Source organism: Odocoileus virginianus, chromosome 15 (genome assembly GCF_023699985.2).
Source record: "Odocoileus virginianus isolate 20LAN1187 ecotype Illinois chromosome 15, Ovbor_1.2, whole genome shotgun sequence".
In the NCBI taxonomy this organism is placed as follows: Eukaryota; Metazoa; Chordata; class Mammalia; order Artiodactyla; family Cervidae; genus Odocoileus; species Odocoileus virginianus.
The window spans coordinates 48,861,054-48,888,215 of record NC_069688.1 but is presented as its reverse complement, the minus strand read 5'-3'; the positions used below and the strand labels follow the sequence as shown (position 1 = coordinate 48,888,215).

General features: G+C 38.2%; 1 protein-coding gene across 1 annotated transcript in view; it reads right to left on the bottom strand.

Moving 5' to 3' along the window:
* Nucleotides 1–9,863: 9,863 nt before the first annotated feature.
* The window catches only part of YWHAZ (tyrosine 3-monooxygenase/tryptophan 5-monooxygenase activation protein zeta), a 33,779-nt gene continuing 16,480 nt past the window's right edge, over nucleotides 9,864–27,162 (bottom strand). Inside the window, exons 3-6 of the mRNA XM_020874420.2 lie at nucleotides 17,279–17,402; nucleotides 16,331–16,494; nucleotides 16,154–16,249; nucleotides 9,864–12,023 (exon numbers count right to left, since the gene is read on the bottom strand). Coding sequence (XP_020730079.1) covers nucleotides 11,964–12,023; nucleotides 16,154–16,249; nucleotides 16,331–16,494; nucleotides 17,279–17,402 — 444 coding nt within the window. The 3' untranslated portion in view covers nucleotides 9,864–11,963. The remainder of the gene's footprint in view (nucleotides 12,024–16,153; nucleotides 16,250–16,330; nucleotides 16,495–17,278; nucleotides 17,403–27,162) is intronic.

The window sequence follows — 27,162 nt, the reverse complement described above, 5'->3', positions numbered from 1 at the left end:
TCTGTAGATCAGCTTCTTTGTCAGCTCATCAGCCTGTAAATGATCCCCAAAATTGCTGCCATAGGCTCCAAGCCCAGAATCCAGATAAACTTCTAGTACTGTTTCTGATTTGCTTTGTTTTTATTTGCTTTGTCACTACCTGACCACAAGGTACAGAATTCATTTGAATTCTAGAATGATTGATCCAGCTCAGCTGTCCAATCCAGGACACCCAGATCACTAGCCAATCACTGGTCAACTGTATGGGGCTCAGCTGACCATCTCTGGTCCAATCAACAGGGTGCATGGTATTGGGAAGTCTCTCTTCCAAGGGCCAGGCAAGCTACAGGGGAGTAGCTGGCTTGTTTGTTGATGTTGAATCTAGTGGAGAAGAGAGGAAAAGAGAGATGGAAAGGGCAAGGAAGTAGTATGAGCGAAGAACTGTAAGTTCCTTTTGGCATCATGAAGCATCTTGAGAGGTTCAGTAAAGGGCGCCTCCATCCAGAGGTACTATTTGAATAATAGCATCTTAACTGGAAAGGCCTGGCTGCCAGCCTATTAGAACAGGCAGTGGCTGTCAACAGCTGGACTGGTGCTTGAATTTGATGCCTGAATCCAGCATTCAAGGCTGAAGATCACGCCTGTCTTTAACTATTATGAAAGCTTATCACGCATCTGCATTTTTACTGAAGGTTGTGGCCCTCTCTTATCAGGCTCCCCTGTCCTCACTTCCTCCTTTACCAAGTGACCGGTTCTCAGACTGAGGAATAAGAGCCGGCTCTGCGGGCTGGGTCCAGACTGGTTTTCACCTCCAGGAATCTGTGGAGTGCACAGCTCAGCTGTTCCTCCTGGCTGCTTCTTGGGTCTGAGGGGACTTGACTTGCCTGCAAGAGTTTTGAAGCTGCATTTCCCCTTTTCAGCCTTTCTGGGGATAAGGAGAAGAAGGAAGCTAACATGGTTGGATGGCATCAGTTTGGACATGAGTTTGAGTAAACTACAGGAGTTGGTGATGGACAGGGAGGCCTGGCGTGCTGTGGTTCGTGGGGTCACAAAGAGTCGGACACGACTGAGCGACTGAGCTGAACATGTTTGAGCCCCATGGAGGCTGCAGAGAATTCTGGATGCAGCTAAAAATGGGGCAAGTTTCTGAAAAGCGTTTCTCAGCCAGCAGTACTTAACCCTGGCTGGGGTGAGTCTCTGCCATGCTTTCTGTACAGGTGACTCATCTGAATGACTCCTTCCCTTGCCAGAGGGGCCACTGGTTCTTATGGGGCATCTCCTATGTGCTAGGCACTGAGATAAATATGACATGTATCATTGTATTCAATCATCTATAGTCTATGCTCAGATTCACTGCACAAACTTCCATCCCAAACATCCTCAGAGCCCACCTATTTCATATGGAGCTCTGGGTACTCTCTGTAAAAACCACCATTTGGAAACAAGGCAGAGAAGGTGAAAATGGCATATCCTTTTCATATCACAGCAGGTAAAAGAGCACCCAAGTGTGTCTAGAATTGCCCTGCCCAATGCAATAGCCACTAGCCACTCTGCCTGTGAGCTTTTGAATGGTGGCCTCTGGATTGAGATGTGCTATTAAGTGGAAACTACACTGGATTCATAGACTCAGCATGGAAAAAAATTGTAACATAGCTTATTAAAAATTTTCATGTTGATTCCATGTTGAAGTGATACTATTTCAGATATACTGGGTTAAATAAAATTTATTACTAAAGTTAATTTCAGCTCCTTTTTAAATATAGCTAATAAAAAATTTTAAATTATGTCTGTGACTTGCATTTTATTTCTCTTGGGAGGTCTGGTCCAGTGGAATGTACTTAGTACATCTCATTGTTTCCTATTGATTAAAAGTTCTAGATGTAACGAAGTTACTTGTTAATTTATAAACTTTTTTTCCAGTAGAGATGCAGATAATTTCTGTTGAGTGGAACAAATAACCCTTAAGATTTCATTGGTTTTATATCTAACCCAGCAATTGTGTCCTAACATTTCATTATTCAATCACTGTTAATTCCTAACATCTTGGCTTTTCATGTGTTCTTTGTACTGGTCATACCATCATATTGGTTCCCTAATTAATTAATGAGTTTTTAAAATTCCTTGACACATGTTCATTTTACATTTAAGAGTTTTTTCTTAACTTTTTGAAAAGTTCTTTTTTTAAATAAGTGATTTTTACTTTTTAGACTATCACTAATAGCATGCAAGTAATATATGTCATTTAAAATTTTCTTGTAGTCACATTAAAAAGTAAAAATCAATTTAAAAAATATATGCCTTTTAATTCTGTATGTGCCAAATATTATCCTTTCTGCCTATAATCAACATAAAAACATTATCAAGTTTATTTTACATTTTTTTTTCATACTAACCCTCAGAAATCTGGCCCATCTCAGCCTGGACCAGACACATTTCAAGTTCCTAATAGTCACGCGAGTGGATCTTACATTGGACAGTGCAGGTTTTGACTCTAAACTTAGAAGTAAAGGAATATGACCAACAAATAAAGTCAGCTCAAGACATCCAGGGTCCACATGTGAGCTGGAAGGCAATTGTCTACAAAGACAACCAGAGGCCCTGGGGCAGACTAGAGCTGTACCTGATGAGAGTGCCCCAGGGCTCAGGAGATGCTCATCCCAAAGGTGGGATGAGCATCCTGTCCACCCACCAGCTGGGTCCACTTGAAGAAAATCACCTCTCTTTTGGGTTTCTCTCATGCATGCGTGCTAAGTCGCCTCAGTTGTGTCTAACTCTTTGCGACCCTACGGACTGTAGCCCGCCAGGCTCCTCTGTCCATGGGGATTCTCCAGGCAAGAATAGTGGAGTGGGTTGCCATTTCCTCCTCCAGAGGATCTTCCCGACTCTGGAATGGAACCTATGTCTCCTGCATTGGCAGGCGGGTTCTTTACCACTGGCGCCCACCTGGGTTTCTCCGTTTCCTGTCTGTCATGTGGAGGGGATGAAGTTCTTTGCAGTCCCTTTTGTCACTGATGTGCCATCATTCTCTGAACTCCTCCTTGGGAGCACCTTCTGGGGAAGTCAGCCGCTCACTCTTGGAAACTTCTGGGTACTTCTGAGTCTTCCTCTTGTTCTTGTCATCTCTTGACAAGAGGCTGGGAGGCTGGGAAATGGATATAGAGCTGCCCGCTCAACCCAGAAGAGGCTGCTCCCGTTGGGCCGGTGGGTAGGATCTCTTGCTTCATGGAGTTCTAGTCAATCTTCCGCAAAAGATGAAGGAAGTTAATTCCCTTCTGAGGATTCCAAGAGACTGTGAAGGAAATTAGGAGCCAGGATGTAACAAAGAAGAGAAACTCCAGGCTGATGGCTCACTTCAGGAGCTATTAACTAAGTGTCAATTTCTGTAGGTGAAATTCTCTGGAGCCTTAAGATTAAGACCAGGGATTAGGCTGCAGATGTTCTTACGTAAATCAATGAGGGGAAGCCAAATGGATATGCCTTCCCCCAATCCAACAAGATGTGTATCCTGTGAGGATCCAACAACTAAATAACAGGGAGATGCCTCACCTGCTGGTGCCCAGACTGAGGGCCTGTGGGACAGAGGCTCAGGGAGGTCAGTATCTGTCTGTAGGTATTGTCTACAGTGACTGTCTGAAGATGGGCACTTCCTATGAATCAATGGACAGCCTCTGAAGGTTGGGAGATACAGGCCTTGGAGGTTCCAGGCAAAGTCTACCAGGAGAAATGTTTCACACAGAGGCTTAGGACCCGTCCTCTGTGCTCCCATTTAAATCACCTTATATTGTTTAATAACAGTTGTGCTTGAATTATTGACCACACATGGGTCCTACGCCTTTTATTTCAGCTTCTCCAGTGACCGGCACATTATCTGGTCCGGAGCAGCTACTCACTAGATGCTGAATTCATGCATGAATCTATCAAACAGTTCACCAGTGGATAAAGCAATGAATAAATAAATACATGATTCTTTCATCAGATGGTTGTTGGACTAGGTATTTTTTTCTAGACTTGAGACTGGAGAGTCTAATGAGCTAGGAAAGGTACATAAAAATTCTTCATTTTATTTTTACAACTTTTCTCTAAGTCTAAAATTTTACAAAAGACTATTTCATGTTTGCTACTCTTGTTAAGAATATGCAATCAAAAAAGGTTTTCAACTCTAAATAACCTAAAGTTCCACAACGTTGATCCTATTTCTTCGATTAGAGGACACTCAAATTTTGCTATATGTTTTAAAAGATACACAGACTATATTAATCAAAGTTTTAAAAGTAAGATACACAGACTATATTAATATGTAACAGTTTTTTCTTAATAAAAGACTTTAATAATAAGATTATAAGGCTTTCTGGTCAGGAAAAAGTAGTTGCGGTTTTGTGTCATTAGGCGGAAAAATTTGATTTCCTGGGAAAAGTAAAATTCCTCACTGGTAAGTGTTTTTGCTTATTCCTTGAAAGAAAAAAATAATCAAGTAGGAACATGCTTTCTCAGTTTACTGAGTTTTTTTAGATTACCTGCCAGATTAGTCAATTACCTGTTCAGTTTTTTTTTCAGTGTCTTCCTTATTTTTTTTCATTTTGGTTTCTCTTCTTTTTCACCTTCTTAATCATATCAAAAACCGTTTTTTCCCAGTTTCTCTCAGATGGCTCTTTCACTCAAGCTCTTTAGAGTGCTAATCCTTCCATTCTTTTGCAGTCTTACCCTTGTCATTTTTCACTGAGCTGAGATTGTTTTAAAAGTGCAGATGAAGATGTAATTGCACATCCGGTTGGCTTCTTTCCTCCGCGGTCCACTGGTGGGAGGGACGTGTGGGCAGCTTCGTTCTCCACGTCCTCACCTGGCCCACTCCTCCTTCGGCGGCCGCTGCACTGGCTCCACTGGGGCTGCATTGGGGGTGGGGGTGGGGCAGCTCTCACAGGACGAGACTGAAGAAAAGCGGCACCGCTCTCCTCTGACCAGGCCACGTTAGAACCAACTTCCCCAGCCATTCATCGATTCTTTGGAGACCAGTCACAGATTAGGTCTTGAGCTCTCTCACCATCGGCTGCTGCTGCTCTGCCCTTCAGGGGATCCCAGCCAGGCAACCCTTTTAGACCAAGTTCCTGGTCTTGATCCCGGCCTCCTGGAAGCATGTCCGCATTGCTTGCCTTCACAAATCCTGAGCGCGCAGATCATTTCTAATGCCATTACTTCTCCCCACCTGCTATCAGCATCACCAGCTGGACACTGTCTCAACTTGAGAATTTCCAGTGAGCCTAGCTTCACAGAGCATCACACAGGAGATTCCAGAAGTTTATGAAGTGCTCCCTCCTTTCTTCCACTGAGCAGGCAGATGGGGGTGAAGGGACACACCCAGCACTCTAAAAGCATTCTCTGAAGAAACTGTCTCATTTTCAATTTTTCTGGCTCTTCAACTTTTAACCAAGTATGGACTAAAGTCTCCAAAAATGATTATCTGGATATCTCTCTTGCAAATATTGGGAAAGAAAACAAAGGACCAACAGCTGTATTTCTATTTGACCTAAGTACTTCTGTGTACAGATCATAAATAAGTAGGTTTTGTACTTTAAATTCGTCAATAGCCTTTCCCTACAGAAACCAATTAAGAACTCCTGAAGAATCCAAGAGATGAGGAAAAAATATTGAAAAATTTAAGACTTGGCTATACATAGGGTGCGAAAGATGACTCAGTGATTTAGGACTGAATGCAACATGTTTCCTTTAAATGTTAAGGAGTGAGGAACCTTAGGCTGAATTAGCTGAAGTGGTTTGGCTGGTATGACAAAATTCTTCAGACCCCAAATTCTTCAGGATAGACCCAGAATGTGCTATCAAAAGTTCCTGAAGACTTTCCTCTTTCATGTTAAGAGACCCTTCATTTCTCACTTGTTTCAGTGTTTCCTAACACACCTTACCGGCTCAGACGCCCTTTTGACCAACCTCTGGTTCTTGCTTCCTGCTCCTGCACAATTAAATGGAAAGGATGGTAGGAGAGTTTTAGGGTGTAATGCATGGGGTAGCGATTTTGAAGTATTGACAGCTTCACGAATCTTGCTATTTTGTGTTTTTAACTCTGTGCCAATCATCTTACCATTCAAGCAAGCTTTTGACTAATTTATTGGCCCTCTGTACTTTGTTTCAGTTTAGTTCTTCTTTGACTTTCAATGCCTATAGCTGGATTAATCATAATCCTTGTTTCATCCCTGTTCTTGAATGGATCTCTATTGAGTATTTGTGAACCCACTGCCCTGCTCCTAGATAACCAGTAACTATTTACCTTGTCTTCCCATCCTAGCCTATCTCTCCCCATAGTTACCCTCTGTTCTACATTTTGTACTTGTCATACGAGTCTTAGTACATAAAGTTTTATCACATATGCATATGCCCAGGCAAAAGATCTGCTCATTTTTGAACTTCATATTGTACTGTATTATGTAGTTTACTGAGGCTGTTTTTTTCACTCAATGTTATTAAAATTCAACCATGTTATTGACAGGACTGTGGTTGACTTATTTTCACAAATGAAGACTATCTCATTGGGAAAATATTTATCCATTTCCTTTCAATGAATGTTTGGATCATCTCTTTTTCTTCCTTCCCAATTTGAATAGTTTAGCTCTGAATACTCTATTTCAATTTCCTGGGGCACACATGCAAGTATTTTAAGAGATGTGCTCAAGAGAGAATTGCTCAGTTGTACGGATATTAATGTTCAACTTTACAAGATAATGCCAAATTGTTGTCCAAAGGGATGCAGTGCTTTAAATTCCAATCAACATCTTATGAGACATTTCCATCCACATCATCTCCCATGTCTGGTATGGCCATTTCAAACTGTATCAATCAAATGGAGTGAAATGGTAGTACTTTAAATTGTGGTCTTAGTTTGCATTTCTCAGTGTTAAGCCTCTTTTCACGAATTTAATGATCAGATATTTTCTTCTATAAAAATGTCTGTTCTGAATCTTTGTCCATTTTCCTATTTTTATTATCCTTTACATATTTATACTAGCTTTTTGTCCATTGTCTTTCCTCAGTTGTTTCCTTCCACTTCCAGATATAAAAATTCCTATACAGTTGAATCTATATTAATGTTTATATATTCACTGTGCTTTAATATATGTTTCTAGTTCTCTGGGTCCACCTTTACTAGAGATTTTTCCTTACAAACTTCAAGGTCAGCAAGTTACTCACTTATATCTTATGACCATTCCAAAATTTGCTTTTAAACCTTTCCTTCTTCTGGTTTGAATTTTGCTGCCTGGCTGGCGGGCTCTTAATTCCCCAACAAGCAATTGAACCTGCAGCCTCTGCAGTCAAAGTGTTAAGTCCTAAACACTGGACCACTAGGGTACTCCCTGGATTTGATTTTTGTGCATGACAGGACTTATGAAAACCAGTAGAACTTGCATTAAAACACACACACACAAAATTGTGTTACCTCTCTCCTTTAAGTTTTAAACTACCTGCTCCCAAACTAATTCAGAATCAGTAAGGTGAAAAACCTGTTGTGACAGGTAAAACATCATTAATCTCTGCTTAGGAAACATCTGCTAAGCAGACCCAGACTTTTGCTTTGCAGACTGAAGCTCATCTCGGGGGAGGTGGTTGTTGAAATGTTTTACACACCCTTGTTTTCTCAAATACCCAAACATTACATATTTCCTCTCCACCTAGACTTCAGCAATGTGGACACCAAGTTATTATAGCTCATGAAATAAACACATATCCCTGGGCTTTAATTTAAATTGGAATCCCTGAGACTGGGTGCTGGTATAAGCATTTTAGACAAGCTCCCCTGATGTGATCAAAAGCATTACAAGGGAAAAGTCACAGGTGTTAAGAAAGCAGAGCCTATTTCTTCCTACACTCTCACAGAGCTTCTCACACGAATGCAGGGAAGTCTTAAGTTCTCCTATCTTGATGCCTTTGTACAAATTGTAACCTCCATTATATCCCACCCATTCTCCACGCCTGACTCTGACATAAAATCTCTAATTAAAGTCCACCTTAAACAATCAGAACATTGGCTGACCCTAACCAATCTCTAATATTGAAAATGTTAAGTATCTACTGAAATGATGTTTGAAATTTCTTGAACTGGAAGTAATTTTACTAATGACTCAATTTTTAGTAAGTTTGGGTTTTCAGAAATTTTATAGTACTTATGAGTACTTACATGAAATACTCAACTGAATCCCTGGCATCACCTAGGATTGATAATAGCTATGCCTAAGTATATCCATTTATCTTGGTTTCTGCATCCAAAGGACACACATATTTGCTTAACCAGCACGATGGTTGGATATTCATACTATGGTACACAGGTCAGAAGCAGATGTCCTTGATACTTGGGGGTTTGCAGTCATAGACGTCAAAGGACCAGGTGAGTGGTATAACCAGACTTGGATGTACACAAGCAACTTTTTTTTTTATAGTTTTCAGACTTTTAAAGCAGACTTACCACTGTGATAGGTTTTTGAATACCATTTCTTGATACCAAAAATATCAGTTTCCTTAGGGGCATGTTGTAATTTCCCAAACATTAAAAAAACATAAGACCTATGAAGACCCAGTAAGCATATCCTATATTTAGGTCTCTTGTATTTTTAAAGGAGCTAGAATTAATCAAGATTGTGATTGCTGTCAGTCACATCAAGATTAACAGAAAAGTACTTTATAGATGCAATTTCACACTCAGGAAAGGATCCTAGTCCAGCCATTTCACAGGTGCCTAGTCTAAGCCACCATTTTAAGACTGCACATATTTCAATTCCACCACTATAATTTCCTATATGGTATGTGACAAAATAAAGTAGCTTATTTCTTGACCTTTTTCCTACAGGAATGTATCTCTGAGCACATAGGGACATTTAAAGTCCTTGCATACTTCAGGCTCTCCTCTCAGGAAATAGACTACATGTTCCTGCATCCAAATAAAATGCCACCCTCTCCTGTCAATATAAACCACTTAAAATGACACCACCACCACTAGAAGTCTCAAATTCTTAAACCTGCACTCAGTCTACTACTTTTAAACCTCACCATCAATAAAGCCAAGTCACTCAGTTGTGTCCGACTCTGAGACCCCATGGACTGTAGCCTACCAGTCTCCTCAGTCCATGGAATTCTCCAGGCAAGCGTACTGAAGTGGGCTGCCATTTCCTTCTTCAGGGGATCTTCCCAACCCAGGGATCGAACTGGGGTCTCCCGCATTGCAGGCAGACACTTTACCATCTGAGCCACAAAGGAAGCCCAATAAAGTTAAGACCTGACCACAAGTAAATCTTTGACTGCAGATGACAAACTGGCTTTAACTAGTTTTTAAAATATGCTCTGGGCCATGGCAAGATTGGTGACTATTTTTAGGGAAGACAAGAAGGAAAAAGAATTTAACTCCTATAGTTACATTGCTGAGGTCTCCAAATTCCTGGGACTGTTGACAGGAACAGACATGAAGCCTGAATTGGGGGCAATTTAAGATGTTATAAAAAATTTATTATTCAGATCTCAAGGCAAAAAAATCAATCTCCGGTTGAAATCTTCCTTTATCTACTGGGCACTACTATGCAGAAACATATTAACAGCTAATATTAATGAAATGTTATCACAATTTCAGACTCAAACTAGCTTAGCAGATGACTGAGGCACGTGAGTAGACAAATGAGACAAGCTTTAGATTTTATTTATAATTTACGTGAATAAGATCCATCTCCTCAGTCTAGCTTCATTCCCTGTAGCTATAAAAAGATTATTTCATGTCCTTGGCCTGGCGGTCAGGAGAAATTAACAGAAAAAGAAAAGAGCTGTGAGTGAAGATGCATTATCATGTTGTCCCAAATGCATAAGAGATATTTTTCTCCTTGAAAGAAAGACCCCAAGGCCTCCATTGCACTTTTATTTGAATGTAATATTTGGGACAGTTGTCCCAGAGGGCTAATTCCCAATTTAATCTGAGGTCATAATAAAACAAACAACAAAACAGTATTTGGGATTTCAGTTTCTCACCCTTGTCATCAAGACTCACTGCCTCCCATCATCAGTATTTATTGAGCATTTACAGTGTACTAGGCACAATAGAACATACAGAAAACATTGTCCCTGCTCTTGAGGAGCTTACATTCTAGAAGAAAAAAAAAAATACACCTCTTTTTAAATGGTTATTTTTGTTTGGTGTTTTCTGCAAGGTACTGAGGAAATAGTTGGTAGGGTGAGCTTTGGGTATTACTTAGCCCCATCATTATTTAAAGAGAGGAAGGGGAAGGAATTTAAAGGCAAAGACAATGACAGACCATTCAGGATAGGTAGGGTGTATAGGGAGATAACACAATCTCATCAACTCAGGAGAGATTCGCTGCAGTGAATAGGAAGAGGGAAATAGTCTGTGGGATGCAAGCAAAGGAAGCAGGGTGTCCTTAGACATTGAGTGGAGCCAGAAAGATCATGCGGCCTTTTCCCCAAGTACATGGCCACCAAGTAGGAATGGTTGGTGACAAGACAGAGGCTAAAAAAGGTAATCCTGTGCATCTGACAAATAGAAGAAAGGATCAAAATTGAAGGCAGGCTATTAAGAATATCAAGAAATTGTTAAAAACAAAAGTGATCTGGAAGCACGAAACTTACAGTTAATGCTACCCAATGTCATGATGGGCCAAGAACATTGTGGCTTCCTAAGTTAGAAAATGCCATATACCAAAATTTTAAATGGAACAACATTACTTTTTTCAATCAACTCCCCGTCTCTGAAAAAAATCTTCAGGGGGAGGGGGGAGTACAGGACATGGTTGGGAACAGTAGTAGTTATCTTAGTAGTATTTTACTGTTATGATAAACTTTGTATTCAAACTTGGTAAAAGCCCATTAGCTGCCAAGAGGGAATAAGGAATAAATTTCCAAAAATGTACAATTTTCTTTAGAGAAGTTTCAGAACCAAAAGACTAATTTACATGAAAAGCTGTAGAGAAAGTAGTTGAAAAGTCCATTCATAAAACTTTTATTCCACTTACATGAACTTAATACACGTGTTCTTAACAATTATGCTTGGATTGTTCATGAAAATCTCATAAGACATTAAACAAAGCTAGCCATCATCTCAAGTTATTTCCCTGTTAACTATTTTTTACAGCACATGCATGTTAGGCAAGTATCAAAAAAAAAAAAAAAAAATCACAAAAGCAAAAAAAAAAAAAACTAAAAAAAGTTAAATACATGGGTTTTTGTTTTACTGCTGTGCTTGATATACATGAAGTAATGAATATCAAGCAATTCATTTTTACTGCATCTTTACTTGTACATTTGTTCTTAGGTTGCCTAAAACATTTAAATACAAATAAAATGAGTGTAGCAAAAATAATGAAAGCAAACAGCAGGTAACTTTACAAATAATGGAATGTGAACCGTTTCTGCCCTTATCCAGAGTAAATTGGGTCACAACTAAAGGAACACTTCTGTAGCTGCAGTCAACAGTGTGCGCACTGCATCTGAGTATTCCACAGATAACACATGGTTTAACATGCAATATCCATGGGATATCCATTTCTACTACAGCTTTGTAAGTGCTCCAAACCTAAGAAGTACCCACAACTACACCTGTGACTGGAACCAATTATCCCTTTTATTCCCCACCAGGACATACCAATATGCAGGCAGTTTTCTTTGCTTAGACATGGAAGCAGTTTTAACACTGGCCCTTGTGAAGCCACAATGTACCAAAAGTACTATGCCAAACATTTATAACTTGTATAAAAATTCCACATCCCCATATTGGCCACCTCAAGATGAAAACAGATAACTCCCTAAATGTTAACTGGCTCTACTCCCCTAATATTAAACATAAAAACCACATGGGAAATATAGAAATTCAAATAGAAGTAACATAAACCTGTCATAAATCGTAAACAAAAAACTATTTGTGGGACAGCATGGATGACAAATGGTCTACTGTGTAAATTTTAGAATGAGGCAGACAAAAGTTGGAAGGCCGGTTAATTTTCCCCTCCTTCTCCTGCTTCAGCTTCGTCTCCTTGGGTATCCGATGTCCACAACTAGTTAAAAGAGAAACAGAGAATTTTTAGTATATTTCAGCTTGAAAATTTTTTATTATATACGCCAAGGTATAAGAATGTAAGCACAATTATTGGAAGGCTTAAAAAACAGCAGCACTGAAAATAGCCTCAAGATATAAAACACCTCCAGGAAACTATAATATCCTGTGATTAAACCATAATGGAAAGTAATATGAAAAAGAATGTACGTATGTGTAGCTGAATCACTTTGCTGTACAGCAGAAATTAACACAACATCATAAATCAACTATACTTTTAATTTTAAAAAACACCTCAATATAACACATTTATTTCCTACCTAATCATTCTGCAAGCACAGTGACTACATACCAGAGTTGTCTTTAAATAACAAAATCAAATTAAGAAAATTCTTGGCTATTCATAGAAGGTAAAGAAAAAGTAGATGAAATCATAGAAATGCCAATTCTAAACATCAATAGCTATCAGATACAGACTGTCTTCAAAAGCTGCAGTGTGTAAGTTCAGTGCAACTAAACCAGACCCCTCAACTCGGCCCACGCTCAAGGAGCTCAGGCTGACTGCTTCTACCTCGTAGCTTTAGACGCCCATTCTAAAGAGTCCCACACTCTATGACATTCAAGAGTCAGGAGCAAGTCTGGACTAAAGTACAGTTTAACTTTACTAACATTTTTAGTTTAGGAAAACATACCTTTTATGAATTTGTCTGATTCAAAATACATAGTTAAACACAAAACAGTATGGTCAGAACCAAATCTTACAAGATGTAAAAATTGAACTGTCTCAAAGTGGTAGGACTATAAAGCCTATTGATTTTTAGGTTAATGTTACAGCTTTTCATCAAGTTAAAAAGATGATTTTTAAAATTATCTCAGCTGCTTCAAATATTAACAGTTTTTCTAAGTCTTACTACCCTACAATGATTTTCAGAGGTAATTATAGAAGGACTATTTCAAGATGACCTTGAAATTCTACATTGCTTCACACTGGAAAATGAAGGGGAACCTTATTAATGTTTTTCTATCCCCCAAATTACCCATTAGTTTTATTAATCAAATATATTTCTGGACTGGAAAAGGAGACTCTTTGAACAATCCATACAGTTAGCTGAATGATCTCTAGAAGTCTGTATGCTTTTATTAAACTGGGAGTCTTGTAAGACAAGATAAAATTATCCTTCAACATTATCTTTCCACTTTTAACTTTCAAGGATCCTTGCATTTTCCACATAAACATGAAAAACTGGATAAAAGGTGTTTCTCTTCTCAGGATTATGTGTTGACAGTATTTGTCAACTGGATACAGACTCAAATATTAGTTTCTACAAAAAATTTCTTTGCTTGACATGTAAGTGATTGAACGATCAACCCTATAATGATAACAGGCGATACAACCAGGGCTCAGAGAAGGCACATAATAGTGACAAAATCAGAATCTGAACCTTGGGTTTTCTTCTTACTCAGCTGTTGTAGTATGCTCTTCAAGCTATACTGATATCAAAATTCAGCTTCAAGTATATATTTCAGATCAGGCCTTCTCAAAAAATGCAGACAATACAATTCAGTAGTGACTGGATCTCAAATTCTACCTTTTAGAAGTATCTCATCATTTGAAACCAGAAAAATATGAAAAATGAGCTAACAAACTGAAGTGCTTCTTTCATTTAAATGTACATAAAATTATTCGCTCTTTATAATGGACTATACCATACCCTGTTGAAAATAATAACCTTCCATGTGTATAGGAAGCCCCCAATTACACTTTCTAAAATAATTTTCAGTTTAATAATTAACAAGTATACAATATTGTTCAAAAAACTGCTGAGAACATTCAACACTAGAATATATAATTGGTTCAGAAAATTGGCAGTAGACTAGATAAAATAAAGCTGAGAAAAGTGAAATGTATATAAATGATGTATAGTCCCCAAAGGAAAAGGACCTAAAGTTAATAAAAAAAAAAAGTAGCACTAAACTATAATCTTCACTCCTAACTCTTTATCTGGCACATGACAGATACTTTAACACTTTTTTCACTCAAGCCTCCTAACTTCAAATTTATTATCTATGTGAAGAATGTGAAAACCCATGGGCCCAAAGAGACGTATCAACCAACTGCAATATGTAGACTACTTGGATCTCAATGCAAGTAAAAATAAACTATTAGGGGGAAGAAAAAGACAATATACAACACAAAGACAATACAAAAAAACAAGTGATAACTGAATGAGAGAAATTTACTATTAAGGAATTAACTGTGTACTTTCTCACTGTGATATTGGCATTGCGGTTTTAATGTTTTTCAGCCTAGAGCAGCAGGCCTCAACCTTTTTAGCACCAAGGATAAGTTTAGTGGAAGACAATTTTTCCATGGACCAGGGGCAAGAGATGTTTTGGGGAAGATTTAAGTGTATTACATTTATTGCGCTCCTATGAGAATCTAGACAGCATATTAAAAAGCTGAGACATTACTTTGTCAGCAAAAGTTCGTCTAGTCAAGGCTATGGTTTTTCTAGTAGTCATGTATGGATGTGACAGTTGGACTATAAAGAAAGCTGAGTGCAGAAGAATGGATGCTTTTGAACCGTGGTGTTGGAGAGGACTCTTGAGAGTCCCTTGGACTGCAAGGAGATCCAACCAGGCCATCCTAAAGGAGATCAGTCCTGGGTGTTGATTGGAAGGACTGATGTTGAAGCTGAAACTCCAATATTTTGGCCACCTGATGTGAAGAACTGACTCATTTGAAAAGACCCTGGTGTTGGGAAAGACTGAAGGCAGAAGGGGACGACAGAGGGTGAGATGGTTAGATGGCATCACTGACTCAATGGACATGAGTTTGGGTGAACTCTGGGAGTTGGTGATGGACAGGGAGGCCTGGTGTGCCGCGGTTCATGGGGTCGCAAAGAGTCGGACACGACTGAGGGCTGAACTGAACTGAACTGAATGAGAATCTAAGTTACTGCTGATCTGACAGGAAGTGGAGCTCAGGCAGTAATACAAGTGATGGAGCTGTAAAAACAGATGAAGCTTCGCTCACTTGCCCACCCACCACTCACCTCCTGCTGTGCAGTCCAGTTCTTAACAGGCCACGGACCAGTACCAGTCCATGGACCAGGGGTTGGGGACCTCAGTCTACAGTATACCAAAAAAGGGTAATCATGACCTGCCACAGTAAGTCATTTTCTTTTTTCCTAAGAGACTAGACAAAATACATGTCAGACTATGTAGAGTATCTGAAATCTTATTACTAAAGTTATTAATGCCCTACCCCTAGCTACATAAATACTTTTGCTGTTCAGTTGCTAAGTCATGTCCGACTCTTTTACAGTCCCATTAATGTAGCCCACCAGGCTCCTCTGTCCATGGTATTTCCCATGCAAGAATACTGGAGTAGGTTGCCATTTCCTTCTCCAGGGATTGAACCTGTGAGTCTCTTGCACTGGCAGGCAGATTCTTTACCTCTGATCCACACCAGAGAAGCCCTACATGAATATATAGGCAAGTTTATGGTCACCATTTTTAATGGACTTCAAAGATAACTTAAGCATACTTTTGAAACTAAAAGCAAAACTCTCCTGTGACTAAAATGCAAGAACAGAATTATTTGCATTGAAATAAAAAATAAAATGGCCTATATAACTGAAAGTTCAAAATCATGAATTACAAATTTTAAAAACCTGAATTTTAATAAATATGTAACTAGTAAAAGGGCACATTTTTAGTCCTTGGTCTACTATTTCAGCTTCTGTAAGATGGTTTTCTTACAGTTTTTAAAGCAGATAGGATCTTTTATATTTACACCATACTGCAGTCTATTAAGCATGTATCATGTGTTTTAAAAAACCAATGTACATACATTAAAAAATACTTTATTGCTAAAAAAACAGTTCATCATCAATTGAGCCTTTAGCCGCTAAAATCTTTGTTGGAGGGTTTGAATCACTGAAAATTACCAAAACGTGACCCAGAGACAAGAGATGAGCAAATGCTTTTGAGAGAATCCTGCTCAACAGAGTTTCAACAAGTCTTCAATTTGTAAAAACTACAATATCTGGAAGTACAATAAAACAGACATGGGCCTATAATCTCTTCATTATTAATTAACCATTCACGGTGCTGTTATCTACTTACTGTCAAATTATCTCTCAGTAACTGCATTATTAGCGTGCTGTCTTTGTATGACTCTTCACTTAATGTATCAAGTTCAGCAATGGCTTCATCAAATGCCTATGACCAAAAAAAGTCACATTTCAGTGCTCAAATAATGACGACTACTGAATTTCCACATAACAGGTAAAAAATACATACTGTCTTTGCAAGAGAGCAGGCTTTCTCAGGGGAGTTCAGAATCTCATAATAGAACACAGAGAAGTTAAGGGCCAGACCCAGTCTGATAGGATGTGTTGGTTGCATTTCCTTTTTGCTGATTTCAAAAGCTTCTTGGTATGCTTGCTGTGACTGATCCACAATCCCTGGATAATAAAAGGCACCAAAATGTATCAATGAAAAGTACTTTGTTTTCATCCCTCAAACCAAACCTTTACTCATCCAGTAATAAATTCTGAAATACTAAGCTGCAGCAACTTTAACTGGCTCCTAAATTTAAAAAAATTTAGCTTCTCCTAGAAACCTACCCTAGTCACTGATCAATGTCAAGACAAAAATAACTCTGTAACCATCTCAGTATAATTTTTAATTAGTCTGTACTGCTCTACAGTTATGCTGTAATTACCATGTCTTAAAATTGTGAGGAAACATTCCTATACATAAAATTGACTTGTGAGCAATCACACATTTTATGAAACCACTTATTAGGCCGTAGGTATACAGCTGACCCTTGAACAACCCGGGGGCTCAGGGATGGATACCAACTGTTCATGCAGCTGAAAATCTGAGTTTAATTTTACAGCTGGCCCTTCATGTCCAACCTTGTATAACATAGTACTATAATATTTACAGAAAAAAAAATCTGTGTAAATGGATCTGTGTAGCTCAATCTGTGTCCTTCAAGGTCAACTGTACAGTCTCAGGAAAAAGGAAAAAAAGAAGGGAGGGAGAGGGACTGGGGGAAGAGTGAGAAACAGAGAGGCAAAGGGAGAAAGGACAGCAAGAAGTAAGAGCAGAGTCCATTTGCTGCTCTTCATCCAACCTTCTAAGCAATTAAAAAATCACGGAACCATTGTGTACACTACAGAAGAGACCACCTCCGGCCTCTGTTACTTTATAACGTCCAACAAACAGGCTGAGGCAGCATACCTTTCTTGTCATCACCAGCGGCAACCTCAGCCAAGTAGCGGTAGTAGTCTCCTTTCATTTTCAAATAGAAGACTTTGCTCTCTGCTTGTGAAGCATTGGGGATCAAGAACTTTTCCAAAAGAGACTTGGGGAGAAAAGAAACAGTCAATTAAGACTTAAATACTCACAAAATTGAAAGAATCTGCATTTCCAAAACACACACAACTTAACTTATAAAATTTTAATACCCAGTCATTGCCAATACTACTACTTTTGAAAGTAGTAGGGTCATAAATTTGTCATTTAAAAGCAGAAGCAATTTGTACAGCAATACTTAAAATTTGAAATTAGTGTTCAGCTTACTATTTAAGGCTAATTTGAATATTGGCCTTTCCATCATAGTGCTTATTAATTTACATGCTGATAAAGACTGCATGTTTCAATGAATGTGAAAGCATGAAAGTTGATAAAACTTTGTTATTATGTATTATGTTTTATTAATATATATTTAACAAACTGGCAAACTTTTCAGTTTCAAGGTAGTCATGACACTAAAATGGAAAGAAGGTAGAAATTAACCTTTGAGACTGACGGTATATGACTTAAGCAGAAACCGTTACTATAATAGACACTACCACAGTCCATGACAGAGGAAGCAGAACAAAACTTCATTTTTAAGACTACAATTAAAGTAATGCCTTCTAAGGTAAAAAGCTATTCAAAGTAAAAGTTCTATTTTTCCTCTCTAAATTAAAACACTGGTAGGAGTATGAGAATTAAAGATCTGAAGAGTAAACAGTTAGTTCATTAAAGTGATTCTCAGCTAATAAGATATATGTTTACCAATCACCCCAAACAATAAGTAAAACTTCACCCTACCTAATTCTGTTCAAAACTGTAACAATCTAATTAAATCCAAACATGCTAATAATTAAATTCTACAAATGATTTCAGAAAAACATGACTTCACTGTATTAGGGGGATTAAGGCACAATAAAATAATGATTTTCTTTAAGGAAGAGAAAGGTAATATTTCATTAGTAGAATTAGGAAAAATGTTTACTGTTTTTAAAAATTCTCCACTTCTTACTAAATATACTCTACAAATCAAAAGTCAATTTTCAACTGGGCTTAGTCCCAAACAAGTCTCATGGAAAGACTTGACTTTTTTTTAACAAGGAAAAAGGGTATTTAATTCTTGGTTTCTATTCTTGTAGTTGTCCAGTAGTTTAGTCTATACAGCACTTACTTATATGCCAAACAGTTTGAAAAATGCTTTTAAATAGTAACTCTAACTTTTTATGTTTGTCCCATTCTCAAGTTCCAAATGTTGGGTGGGTGAGTAAGCTTTAATTTGGCTTCTCTCCCCTTCCTACAACTTAAAACTACGTATACTCAAATGAACTGGTTAGTTCCAAGTTGGTAGTAGGAACAGGTTGCAATGCATTACAGAAAAAGGTTGGAGATGACAGAATTCAACCTGAAATAATGTTTCCTGTGATTATTAGCTGGCCTGAAATCAGAAGAGCACTTTGGTTAGGTAACAAAATTCTTATTACATGACACCCAAGCTGTCATCTCTCAGCTGCAAGTGTTCTGTCATTCATTCCTTTATTGAGTTAAATTTTAAGGCTTCCTAGGTGGTGCTAACGGTAAAGAATGCACCTGCCAATCAATGCAGGAGATGAGGGTTTGATCCTTGGGTGGAGAAGATCCCCTGGAGTAGGAAATAGCAACCCACTCCAGTATTCTTCCCTGGAAAACCTCAAGGATAGAGAAGCCTGGCGGACTTCAGCCCATGGAGCCACAAAGAGGTGGACACAACTGAACATACACACATACACACCCAAGTGTGAAACCTCAACCAAACTAGAAATAAAGTAACCCTCTGGGTTTGAAACACCACTGCCTTCTCTGAAGGAGGAATGCCTGCAACCGAAGACTCAGCAGAATTCAAACTTCCTGCCATTTTGTCCCTTAGATACAATCACTGTCTTTTGAGGCATGAACACTATGAACACTAGGGTTGGTCTTTGAGGATCTGCCTCAGCAGCGTTAAGAGCATTCCAATTAGTATAGTATTTTGTTTTTAAAATTAAATGCCCACACCTTTTCAAGTTTTATATCTTAATACAAAATGCATTATTCATTCAACTATGGGAGTTCAGTTCAGTTGCTGGGTTGTGTCTGACTCTTTGCGACCCCATGAACTGCAGCACACCAGGCCTCCCTGTCCATCACCAACTCCCTGAGTCGACCCAAACCCATGTCAATTGAGTCGGTGATGCCATCCAACCATCTCATCTCTGTTGTCTCCTTTTCCTCCTGCCCTCAATCTTTCCCAGCATCAGGGTCTTTTCAAAGGAGTCAGCTCTTCGCCATCAGGTGGCCAAAGTATTAGAGTTTCAGCTTCAGTATCAGTCCTTCCAATGAACACCCAGGAGACCATGTAGCATGGCTTTGGAGTCTGTCTAGGTTTAGACTATGGCACTCCACACCTGGAAGAATTAATTCCACTTCTGACTGGCTAGGCTAAAGGTTATGCTATGAAGTCTAACTAAAGAAACAGTGTATTGCAATTAACCAGAATTCACAAATAACTCTAGATTAAACTGCTCTTTGGCTCATTTATGTAAATTTAAGATTATATGAAGAATATCTCCAAATGAAAGAAGTGACAGGTAAAAGCCTAACCATGAAATCAGTTCCCTATCTAGGTATTTCTAAGTCACATTTTACTGCTTCAACGTAGTTTTTTTTTTAAAACATTGACTTATTCTCCAAAACATAAATGTCACTGTGTGAAGCACTGAAAACAGTGAGCAAGACAGAACAAGGGAAAAATGTCAAGCAGGGAAGGGACTATAGAAACTAAGGATTAACACAGCCTGCTCATGTCCTACTCTTCAACGACTTTTATCTAACCCATTGTAAAGATGAAGGGCACAAACATGTGCAGTTAGTTAAGGGTAAATCATTTAAAATAAGCATACAAACTTGGAGAAGTTACTTAGGCTGGGTGTCAATAAATGCCATGAGAATTTGTAACCCATCTTTCATGAGTGGTAGCTTCTCTCTCTCTAAAAACTACTGTTTTACATTAGGGTAACTCACATTGAGAATTTTTCAATTAGCAATTAAGTACCTCTTCGTCCAAGGTGAACACTGAATTTATCCATAACATCTGATTAAAATAATCACAACAAAAACTACTTTTTAAAGCTATTTATTAACCTGATGCACTTATCTCACACACTAATAAAGTAATGCTCAAAACTCTCCAAGCCAAGCTTCAACAATACGTGAATCATGAAATTCCAGATGTTCAAGCAGGCTTTAGAAAAGGCAGAGGAACCAGAGATCAAATTGCCAACATCTGCTGGATCACTGAAAAAGCAAGAGAGTTCCAGAAAAACATCTATTTGTTTTATTGACTATGCCAAAGTCTTTGACTGTGTGGATCATAATAAACTGTGGAAAATTCTTAATGGGAATACCAGACCATCTGACCTGAGTCTTGAGAAACCTGTATGCAGGTCAGGAAGCAACAGTTAGAACTGGACATGGAATAACAGACTGGTTCCAAATAGGGAAAGAAGTACGTCAAAGCTGTATATTGTCACCCTGCTTATTTAACTTATATGCAGAGTACATCATGAGAAACGCTGGGCTGGATAAAGCACAAGCTGCAATCAAGATTGCTGGGAGAAATAGCAATAACCTCAGATATGCAGATGACACCACCCTTATGGCAGAAAGTGAAGAACTAAAGAGTTGCTTGATGAAGTGAAAGGAAAGTGAAAAAGTTGGTTTAAAACTCAACATTCAGAAAACTAAGACCATGGCATCCAGTCCCATCACTTCATGGCCAACAGTGGCAGACTTTATTTTTTGGGGCTCTAAAATCACTGCAGATGGTGACTGCAGCCATGAAATTAAAAGATACTTACTCCTTGGAAGAAAAGTTATGACCAACCTAGACAGCATATTAAAAAGCAGAGACGTTACTTTGCCAACAAAGGTCCATCAAGTCAAGGCTATGGTTTTTCTAGTGGTCATGCGTGGATGTGAGAGTTGGATTACAAAGAAATCTGAGCACAGAATTGATGTTTTTGAACAGTGGTGTTGTTGGAGAAGACTCTTGAGAGTCTCTTGGACTGCAAGGAGATTCAACCAGTCCATCCTAAAGGAGATCAGTCTTGAGTGTTTATTGGAAGGACTGATGTTGAAGCTGAAACTCCAATACTTTGGCCACCTGATAGGAAGAGTTGACTCATTTGAAAAGACCCTGAAGCTGGGAAAGACCAAAGGTAGGAGAAGGGGACGACAGAGGATGAGATTGTTGGATGGCATCACTGACTCAATGGACATGAGTTTGGGTAGACTCCAGGAGTTGGTGATGGACAGGGAGGCCTGGCGTGCTGCACAGTCCATGGGGTTGCAAAGAGTCGGGACTCGACTGAGCAAGTGAACTGAACCTACAAGTAACAAAAGGCAAAAGTTAGGCTGCTTACTAATGATAGGCCAAAAGGACCAAGTGTCAACACAGTGGTGAATGTTTCTGATAAAATGCTGACTACAAAAAGTTGAAAAAGCAAACTCATCACTCTGTACCCATTAAATAACACATGCAGTTCTTTGTGTCAACTATACCTCAGTAAAGCTGTTCAAAATAAAAAGTTGAGAAAGGGACACATGACAAACTTAAAATCTTTTGATGACATAAAGGTAAAAAAATAAGATTTAAACAACAACAAAAAAGCAAGACAGACTGGATTAAAGATTAAATTTGGTTCAAAAGGCTAACTGTGAAAGAACAGAATTGTGGTAGACTGACTCCAGAGATGGCCTCCACCATGCTCCTGAGTCAGGGTTAACTTTGTTGATTAGCTTTAACAAAACAGAATACGATAAAGAGGACTCCCATTCCAGTTCCAGACCTAACCCTTATGAGGACTAGCAGTTTCCCCTATTGCTCTCTTTGAGCCCTAAGCCAGCGTTAAAAAAAAACAACAAAAACTATCCTGCTAGAGAGAAAGGTCAAGTCAGCCCCAGTCATGAGACATGTTTAGTGAAGCCCCATGGGTACTTCAGACCCAGCTGAAGACAGCAATGAATGACTACAGCCAACACCATGTGAAAAAATGTCCAAAAGAATCCAGACAAGCCACAGAGTCATGAAAAAGAACTAAATCACTGTTTTTTAGTTTTTATAGGTTTGTTATGCAGCAAGAGACAATTGAGAAATGTAATAAAAACATCACTTCAGTAATAAATGTCATTTTTAACACATAAATTAAGCACTTTATATGGATTAATTGATCCTTCCATAACCTTACCTCTGAGGTACAAACTACAATTAGCCCCATCTCACAGAACACAACAAACAGGGCCCAGCAATGTACTCACTCAAAACTACAACTAAACTGTAAAGGTACAACTCCAACTAGGCAATGTGACCCGTTTTACATTATTCCACATTTTCTCTGCCTACTAAGAAGCAGAACATGATTCAGAGATAGTAATAAAAATCAAAGTTAAGGATGATGTTTTAGCTCTACACTGAGACCAAATCTAGAGTATACTGCTCCTTTTAAAAATAGAGACTTCACTGCCAGTCCAGTGGTTAAGACTCCACTCTTCCACTGCAGGGGACAAGGATTTGATCCTTGGTGGGGGAACTAAGATATCAAATGCCCCACCTCAAAATATCTAGACAGGCTTTGACAAACTGGAGGGTATCCGGGAAAGCAAGCAAGAATGTTGATGAAACTAGAAAGTGTCATGAAAACTGAAAAAAATATGACATGAAAGGCTCCAGAAGACAAGACTAAATTTAGGCGAGAGACAGATTTCTGCTCAGTATGAGAAAACTTATGAAACAAATTTGGAATAGATCACCTCATTAGACAGCAAGTTCTACTCTTCTTACAGAAATTTTAAAGGAGCAAATCACTATTTTTCAGAGATTCATAAATCAGATGTGGTTTCATTCAACTCCAAGATATAGAAGATACAGAATTCATTGAATTAAGTTAACTAGAGGTGATTTAAGTATGTTAATTTATCAGACTGAACAAAGAGAAATAAACGTTCAATTTTCCAGATTTAAAAGCCAGAGGAGAAAGGCATGATGGACGGGACAAGACCATGATGGGAATAAAAACAGAAGGGGGAAAAAAAGGAAGCTGTACTTCTTAGAAAGCCACAGTGACAAGAAAAATTGGAGAAGAGAAAACAAAGAGTAAAGAATAGCTATTTTCAAAACATACATAAACCAGAATACCTTGTGCTAGGTATACAATACAACCTCCTATGTTTCATTCATGTATAGTAGTGCAATGAAGGTGATGACAACTAGGACACTGTGACAATCTGAATTTAAAATGAGACACACAGCATCACATAAGGAAAGCAGCAAACAAGGCGCCACAACCTCTACTCATAAGACGAAGGTCAGGCTGACAGCTAATGCCCCTCTCACTTTAAAATTCTCCATTTAACACAGTACACTGACTTTCTAATCTAAATCTAATTTATAACAGAAAAAGATTTTCATGTCAAACACACACTTTAATATCGTACACTCATACACTTAACTGAGGCTACCCTGTTAACACATATGGACCTTGCTGAAATAGAATTTGATTTAGATTCACAGTAGTTTCTCAAGCACTTAAAAAAAATCTGTTTTTGATGATAGCTACTGTCTTTTAAAGATAATCATGGTCATTTAAAAAATATCTAAAATCAATTTGCAGAATTAGAGTTAATGCATGTTCCGACTTTATGCAGTAAGTCATCTTAATAAAGGGATTGGAAGCATAAAACCCACATCTGAAATGTCTCTGTAAATGGTTCATAATCCAAGCTAAATACATGATGTAATTCTGGAGAGGTTGCTGAACCTTAATCTCATCAACAGACAAATTACGTAGGGTTTCAGATTTTAGAGTTAAAATATATATATTTTTCTTTACAGCATCAAGTCAAGTACAATTAACTTCTTAGGTTATAAAAACACTTAAGATATATGGGGCAAAGTAATGATTTCTGTCCCCAAGTTAAACTACCCAAGGGAGAATATATAAACAATATTTTCTAAATTCTAACACGTCTTGATCCAAAGATGGTCAATGCTTTGACTTTGGGAGTGTATTAATACTAAGGAACCTCATAAACTGACAGATCATCTAGTTCTGACTGCCCTTCTTAAGGCTCAACCTGTCCCCACTACAATAAACATTTAATCCTAACCACGGTCAAATATTTCTAATAAAAGGTTTGTAAACTGAAAATCCACCTCTATTCTAATGATAATACCTCTCTCTCTCTCTTACTGTCCTTCAATCTGACTACAGATTGAAATTAAGAGTAAAACATCATCTTTTTAGGAACAATGAAGACTAGAGAATACCCTAAAACACCAAAACTGCTGCTGACCTGGTGATGGCAAGGCCCTAATTTCTGGGCATCCAAGCATTTCTTGGAGCAACAGTTTGGGGTAATAGAAACAATATAAACTAAACTTAGGCAGACTTATATCACTGTCTCGCCATTAATTTTGAGATCTCAGGCAAGTTAATCTCTCAGAGCCTTAATTTTCTCATCTATAAAAGAATTAAATGAAATTTAATTTTATACAATGATTTATCTTTTAATAAAAAAACATACAAATTGATTAAAATGAAAATCTACTTCAAAAGGCAGCTATGAGGTCTAAATGAGTACTAATATAAACAGGAAAGCACCAGTCACAGCTCCTGACAGAGTAGGCACACTCTACTCAGAAGTAAATTTAAGACCTGGGGACCCTGACATTCAAAAATCTGCTTTAGTGTGCTTGTACTCTCAATTTTAGTACTCTACTTTGGGTTCAATCATCAAAAGTTTGTTTATCTAGTAAGAGTGGTGAAATAATACACAAAAAAACCTTTCATTTAAAACACAGGATTAAATTATATCAAAGTACAAAAGATAAAAGAAACATTTTCCATTAGTACTTATTCTTTTTCAGCAAATATGTCAAGGGCACGAGCTATAGAAACACTGCTTACTAGCTATGTCAACTTGACAAAGTCCTGGAATTTCTTTGGACCTCAGGTTTCTCATCTGTAAAAGAGATACTGGAAAATAGGTGCGACTTCATGAATCTCCCCTAACAGAACTCCCAGGGTCCACAGATCACTTTTAAGAACTGCTGACTGACTTAAAGCAATCTGAACCATCCACCTTTCAATATACCGAGCTCTAAAGGTATGTTCTCCCTCAAGCTAATTCTCAGCAATACACTAATTTCTGCCAATATCAACAATGGACTAGCTAAATAAATTATGTTACACTCATAAAACACTATACTGACATTAAAAAGAAGTTGTGTGCCAACATGGAATGAAGCATAGAACATAATTAAAGTGTTGGGTGTGTGGATACAACTTACAGAACAGTTTCTATATGATCCTACTTGTATATATTCTTCAAGGACAGAACTGTTTGCACAGGCACTGTAAGTTCCCAGGATACAAAAAAAAAAAAAAAAAAGAGAGAGAGACTGTTAAAGAGATTAGCTCTGAGGAACTGGGATGATGTAGGGAAAGCTTAATTTTTTAACTTTATATCCTATGCTCTACAACATCTGTTATTCAGAACAAGTATAATCTAAAGTAAAATTTAATTATGATTTTGCACCTTCAACTTTTCGTGCATGTATTCTTAACCTGCTTATAGGCTCCTTAAAGAAGCACGTTCTGCACGTATTAGGCACTCAAATATCAAATCCCAAAGTCAAATTAACATGCTATTTTAACAGCCTCATTTAAATATAAGAGGAAACTTAGAACAATCTTGACTATCAAGAGCTCATTATCTTCCCAAACTTCTAAATAGTTTAGGTAAAATGTGATGGAAATTACTGAAGTTGATATTGAAGGTTAGATAATGAATATTTTGCTCCAAGAGGAAAAACGTTCTGTTTCTTTGAAGACCTAAAGTCAATAAAGTCAAGTAACTCAGTTGTGTCCAACTCTTTGCGACCCCATGGACTGTAGCCTATCACTCTCCTCATCCATGGAATTTTCCAGCAAGAGTACTGGAGCGGGCTGCCATTTCCTTCTCCATTAAAGATCTAGAATTATTCAAAAATGACAGGTGTCTGGTTGCTGTTCTAAGCATATATATTCATAAATAGTAGCAAAAGGGCAAGCTAGGTACATCCTAATATGTTTTCAGGACCCTTGGATAAGCTCTAGGGCCTATGTAATGACTCTAGAGGGGGCAACTAAGGAAGACAAAACAACAAAAACTCACCAGAGAAAGGGTGGGAGAATAGTCAAGGCAGTAAGGGGAAAGTAAATCTGTTTGGAAGTCAGAATGCCTAGATTTTGGTAGTAAAACTCTGCCACCAAGAGCAAATAGGAGTTTCAGGTAGAAGACCATGATACACCCCCCCATTCAATCTACTGTATTTTATAACAGCATTCTTTTCAAAACCTTCTTTCCAAATTTCATCCCAGGAAAGCTTCTCTAATGCACTGAACACTTTCCAACCCACCATTCTTCCTTTCTTTATTAAATGAGAATCAGACATTATATAGACTATTACTAACTTTTTGAAGTGTTTACTACAGCTCTGAAGAATGACCACCTGCTATGATGCACTCATATCACTGGGCTATAGGCTATGATTTGGCTTGTCAATTAGAATGAAGTGAAGTGAAGTGAAAGTCGCTCAGTCGTGTACAACTCGTTGAGACCCCACAGACTATACAGTCCATGGAATTCTCCAGGTCAGAGTACTGGAGTGGGTAGCCTTTCCCTTCTCCAGGGGAGCTTCCCAACCCAGGGACTGAACTCAGGTCTCCTGCACTGCAGGAGGATTTACCAGCTGAGCCACAAGGGAAGCCTGT